Genomic DNA, 6,572 nt, shown 5'->3' on the forward strand with positions numbered 1-6,572 from the left:
GATAAAGTAATGTTGTCCAATGGTATAAGTATATTATGTACAAAAGGTTTAATATGTTATGTACAAAAATATTAAAAAATTTCAGAGTTCTATTATTTTTATTAAATAAAAACATGATTATGATACTATTTATGTAACCAGTAGTAATTGGACAGGTAATTTTATTTTTCAGAAAAAATTTCAAAGCTTTTCTTTAGACATTTTTAAATAAGAAATATATAAATTCATTAGTTGATAGGATTTGGGTTAATGAATGATTAGCACTGTAGCACTGTCCTTCTCTTGTTCATCAATTTGCTCAAGCGGGCACCAGTAACAACTCACAACAAATTGTGAGACTTGTTATTACTGTTTTTGGCATATTGAATACGTCAGAGGGAGGTTGTCAATCTTTGCCATGTGGGCAAGATACTCTCGGTAGCTTGCCAGGCTCTTCAAGAGGGGCAGAGGAATCGAACCCTGGTCGGCCATGTTGTTCGTGTGCAAGGAAAACGACTTACCCACTGTGCTATCACACTATACCAATTGATGATTATGGTAGTATAATTGTTACTTTTATATCATTACTTGTAGGCACTATCTCAAACTTAACATTTCTGTATTTATTAAGAAATATATTTATACTTAGATATTAATTTATTGGTTTGTTTAATTTACCATTGTTTTGCAACTCTAGAGAGTTGACCTGTGATTTCCAACAAACATCATATAAAGTTAATGAAGACTATGGCTAATTTCACGACAAGTGGGTTTCTCCTCATAGGATTTTCTGCCAAGCCAGAACTAGAAATCGTCTATGCTTCTTTGTTCCTCATTCTGTACTTGTTGGCTTTAACTGGCAACATGCTCATCATCACCACAACTTCCCTGGATGACAGTCTCCAGTCCCCCATGTATTTCTTCCTGAAGCATCTCTCCTTGCTGGACCTCTGCTACATTTCCGTGACTGTCCCAAGACTTATTATCAACTCTTTCATGCATAGTGGAAACATTTCCTTCTGGGAATGCGTTTTTCAGTGCTTTGTCTTCATCCTCTGTGCGTGTGCAGAGATGGCCATGCTCACGCTGATGTCCTATGACCGCTATGTGGCCATCTGCTTGCCCCTGCACTATGACGTCATCATGGACGTCAGAACCTGTGTCCATGGAGTCGCTGGCGTCTGGGTCAGTGGGGTCATCTCTGGAGCCATGCACACGGCAGCTACTTTCTCCATCCACTTCTGTGGCCCCCGCATCATTCACCAGTTCTTCTGTGATATCCCCCAGATTCTGAAACTGTCCTGCTCCAATGACTATATCTATGAGCTCAGTGTCTCTGTTTTCCTGGGTTTGGTGGCATTTCTTTGTTTTACCTTTATTGGATTCTCCTACATGCACATATTTTCTTCTGTACTGCGAATGCCATCTGTAGAGGGCAGAGCCAAGGCCTTTTCCACTTGCCTCCCCCACCTCGCTGTTGTCTTACTGTTTCTTTCTACAGCTGCATTTGAGTACTTTAAATCTCATTCAGACTCCCCAACCGTGTCAGACATTTTACTCACTATTATGTATACAATAGTTCCACCAACATTCAATCCAATGATCTACAGCCTGAGAAATAAAGCCATTAAGTCAGCTGTAAGAAGGATTTTACAGATAAATAAAGCTTGTCTGTGTTGATGACATTTATGTTTTTTGTTGGGAGATAATTTCAATTTCTATGAGAAATCTTTACATAATCTATCAGGAAATTTCAGAAATAAAAAATGAATATAGTGGCTAGAGCAATAGCACAGCGGGTATGACATTTGCCTTGCAGGCAGACATCCTGGGTTCGATTCCCAGCACCCCATATGGTCCCCTGAGAGCATCGCCAGCAGTAATTCCTAAATGTATGAGTAACTCCTAAATGCAGGAGTAAGGTAAAGGTAAAGGTAAAGGCCCTCCCGTTGATCGTCGATTTGCTCGAGCGGGCCCAGTAACGTCTCCATTGGAGACTTTGTTGTTACTGTGTCTGGCATATCAAATACTCTCGGTAGCTTGCCGGGCTCTCCGAGAGGGGCGGAGGAATCGAACTCGGGTCGGCCATGTTGGCCGCTTGTAAGGCGAACGCCCTACCCGCTGTGCTAGCTGGGTATGTCCCAAATAGCAAAAAACAAAAACAAAAACAAAAACGAAAACAAAAAAAAAACCCACAATGATTCTAGTGGACATTTGAAGGGGAATTTTTTTTTATATATTGTTGGGTAATAAAATATCAAAAATGGCTAAACTAAACTTGTAAATGCAACACAAGAAAATTACTTCATTAAATTTTGGAGTGTTATAAATGAGATTTTGTTAATTTAAAACCAGCCATTTTAGTGACTCATGATTTGTATGTCAAGGTTATATAAAAAATGTGCATATGAGATTTATTTTCAGTAAGTTTTCTTCTTCTCTCAGATATTACATGATGTTTACAAACTGATCGAAACCCCTTGATAAACAGCACTAATTGGTTCTTTGAGGTCCATTAATGTTTTTCAACTTTTTTGGGATTTCGTTCATATTCTATAATGCCAACCTCATAATGTCTCATGATATCCCTTTCCAATTTCAGAGATAGTGGATCACTTTGCTACTCATTGAAGAAGGGATATTTTAAGAAATGATCAGTGAGATTTCAGAGATACCAGTTTTAAATTGGCAAAATGAATGAAAGAAGAAAAATATATATAAATAAAAATTTTCATTTAAAGATTTATTTGCTGAAAATGGAAGAGATCACTAACAAAGAAGAAAAAGGTACTTATACTTAACTGTTTTAAAATGAGAAACTTCATACATGTATTTATCAGCATATAAAATTAGAAAAGAGAATGAGTATACTGAAAGTTGCTTTCAAATTAGAAGAAAATGTTTTGCATAGAATGAATGAAAGTGATAAAAGTCATGGAAAAGAAGCTATCATAAATGAAGGATATATAATATATATAATTATATATAATAAAGGAAATATGTAACATTTATCTTCCATATAGTTTCCAAAATATCTATTCTATCCATGCTTGAAGGACACCATCAACCACCAATATATAAGAAAAAACTAGAAGCAATTCTTCCCCAATAATACATTCTAATAATCTTGTTTGAAATCATAATAAAAGTGGATTTATGTAAATCAGATACAACCACAAGTAGAATATTCTGTTAAGACATATAATTAAGGTTAGATTTTCACATTCTCAGGGGGCTGGAGCGATAGCACAGCGGGTAGGGCGTTCGCCTTACACGCGGCCAACATGGCCAACCCGAGTTCGATTCTTCTGCCTCTCTCTCTCTCTCTCTCTCTCTCTCTCTCTCTCTCTCTCTCTCTCTTTCTCTCGGAGAGCCCGGCAAGCTACCGAGAGTATTCGATATGCCAGACACAGTAACAACAAAGTCTCCAATGGAGACGTTACTGGGCCCGCTGGAGCAAATCGACGATCAACGGGAGGGCATTTACCTTTACCTTTACCTAGTGCTTTCCACATCCTTGAAGTCACTGGAAGATAGCGTGTGCTAGTGGTATAATGTAGAATCATGGCTCATTTTATTCACTGAAAAGTCATTGTACTAGGATTGATGGAATCATTCGGATTTTTTATGAAAATTTTAGCAACAACTTTTCTGAAATCAGGAGAATGTAGATGTGGGAGTTTTTAATCCGATAAATTGTTCATGCTTATAATATCAGACTCAATACTATATTAAAAATGTTATATCATTCCTCCCTTTGTCTTTCCACACTGGGGACTACTCTCTAACTTTTTACATCCATACACATTTTAGATTCAGTTTCTCACTGAAACATACAGACTGAGATTTTGGTTTGAATGGCAATGAATCCAGTCGAGGAGAATTGTGTCTTAGATACATAATGTCTCCCAATGGCCACCAGGATTTTATCCTGCATAGGTTTAAATCTTTGATTTTTTTTTCATTAAGCAGAGCCATTGCTTTTTCCCAGCTGTGAAGCACTTGCCAAATCTTCAATATGAGGTCCTGTATTCAGTCCCTGTCTTTTAAGCACAGCAAAACAATGAACCCCACGTGTACAACAATTTTTGGTATATTCATTTCTGTATCTCTATTTCTAAACTGTATTTTAAAATTACTCTATTTTTGCATCAGTATTTGGAAATGACATTATTTTTTTCTTTACTGACCTTAAACTCATTCACAGAGCTTAACTATTTTTAAAATATTCAATAAAACTGAGTGATTCTTTAACTTTCTATGTATATTTATCATCTGTTTGTAAAGGACTGTACTGGTTCCATTCCAAGATTTAAAACATTCTTGTTAACTTGCTTTGAGACTCAATTAAACTGAGTTGATTTATTTGTTTTTTAATGGAATGGGCCACGTACAAGGCAAGTCCTCTATCTGCTGTACTATTGATCCAATTCCAGTGTGCTGAATACAGTAGGCTAAGAGCAGTCCAGGAAGAAACTAATAAACATGGACTGTCATGGCAACTCTATCGGGGTTTAACTCAAGAACAAACTCTCTGGCTCTGACAGTTGTTCATGTCCTTCTGGCTCTGAACTCAGGCTACACACTTATGTGATGCTGTGGGTCAAACCAGGGAGGGCCTCAAGCAGGGCCAGAGGGACTGAGCCCTGAACGATCTTTCCAGAGACCTCGGCTCTAACTTTGCCCTTGTCTGGGTCTCCCCACACTTCCTTCCTCAAGGTATTTGTTGAGGAAGATTAAATTATCAGGAAAATCCCACTTCCTGGGAAAGAGTGTGATCTTTACAAGCCCCATTTTTACTTTATCACTCTAGAACTCTGAGCAGAGGAATATGACACTTTCAGGTTTTACTCCTGGCTCTTTGCTCTGGGATCACACCAGTTGTTGCTCAGGTGCTCAGATGAGGTGATGGAGATTGAACCTGGTTCTGCTGCTTGCAAGACAAGCACTGGTCGCTCTGCACTATCTCTCTGGCTCCTGAAAGTTGGTTTTGAAAGTCAAGAATTACATAGATAATTCTCTCTTGTGTCAAATTTTCTAATTAAAAATCTCACATCTTGAAAAGATAATGATAGACTCGAGAACCCTGTCCAGTGCAGATAGAAGGACAGGGATATATAAAGTGAAGAAAACAGGAGAAGTTTATTGGGGTGCTCTCCTGGATGGAGCTCTAGATACCTGGGGTAGGCTGGGATAGGGTTGTGCCTTGGGAGAGAGCTAAGGGGGCTTTTAAGTTGTCTTGGGCAGGAAAAGGGAGAATGGAACAAATACCAGTGGAACTGGTGTGCTTGGTTCACCCTGTTGTCTCTGGGGGATGGATGTGAAGAAGCATGGAATGCAGCCTGGTGGCTTCCTGTCCCCAGGTGGGCTATAAGTCCTATCTTCTGTGCTGGGGCAAGGTGATCTCTGTGGGAATGTTATTATTACATCCGCAGGCCACCACCCAGTCCCAGACAAATCTTACAGACAGTCTCATGCATAAGTGATTTGTGATAATGGAGTGACTTAGAAGTTACATTTTAAAATCAGGCAATCTTTTTTTTAAAAAAAATTTTATCACCATGAGATAAAGTTACAAAGCTTTCATGCTTGAGTTTCAGTCATACAATGATCGAATAGCAGAACACATTTTCCACCACCAATATCCCCAGTCTCCACCAGGGCCCAACAGCTGAAGACCACCGAGGCCCAGCCAAGGCCATGCTGAGAGCACTCTCCACACACTTGGATGAGCCTCACGCATAAAAGAACTGACAGAGGAACCCAGGTGTGTGGGACCCGGGGCTGAGATCTCCAAGCCTGTGCAGTTTGGGACTGGACCTGCCAGTAAACTAGACAGTTACACCCACCAACTGCCGTGTAACTCCAACAACGGCCAGGATCCAGATATCATCACACTCAGCTCCTAAAAAAGAACAAGACAGAGTCTCCTACCCTGTGCCTGACTGTCTCCACCAGGGCCCAACAGCTGAAGACCACCGAGGCCCAGCCAAGGCCATGCTGAGAGCACTCTCCACACACTTGGATGAGCCTCACGCATAAAAGAACTGACAGAGGAACCCAGGTGTGTGGGACCCGGGGCTGAGATCTCCAAGCCTGTACAGTTTGGGACTGGACCTGCCAGTAAGTAGACAGTTACACCCACCAACTGCCGTGTAACTCCAACAACGGCCAGGATCCAGAGATTATCACACTCAGCTCCCGGCCGCGCGACATCTTATCATCTCATTCCTAATTCGGTCAAACTGGCAGGCTACCAAATGTAACATGCCCACACGGCAGAGTCTGGCAAACTCCCCGTGGTATACCCAATATGCCAAATACCAGTAACAATGATGGGTCTCATTCTCCTAACCCTGAAAAAGCCTTGAATATGGCACTTTAAAAAAAAAATCTCAGGGCTAGGACGAAGAAGACGTTACTGGCACCTGCTCGAGGCAATCGACGAACAACAGGGTGGTCGTGATCGTGATCGTGAATATCCCCAGTATACTCCCATCCCCAACTCATACACCCCTCCCCCTGCCTCTATGGCAGACAATTTCCCACAAACTCTCTACTTTGGGACATTGTGGTTTGCAATACAGATACTG

At 40.5% G+C, this 6,572-nt stretch overlaps 1 protein-coding gene across 1 annotated transcript; it reads left to right on the top strand.

Annotated features, from left to right (window-relative positions):
• The first annotated feature begins 726 nt into the window (after window positions 1-726).
• On the top strand, window positions 727-1,659 carry LOC130040205 (olfactory receptor 14J1-like). The gene has a single exon (XM_056132216.1). The coding sequence runs from the start codon at window positions 727-729 to the stop codon at window positions 1,657-1,659; it is 933 nt and encodes a 310-aa protein (XP_055988191.1).
• The last annotated feature ends 4,913 nt before the right edge of the window (window positions 1,660-6,572 follow it).

The sequence above is a fragment of the Sorex fumeus genome, unplaced genomic scaffold (assembly GCF_029834395.1).
Source record: "Sorex fumeus unplaced genomic scaffold, SorFum_2.1 ptg000094l, whole genome shotgun sequence".
In the NCBI taxonomy this organism is placed as follows: Eukaryota; Metazoa; Chordata; class Mammalia; order Eulipotyphla; family Soricidae; genus Sorex; species Sorex fumeus.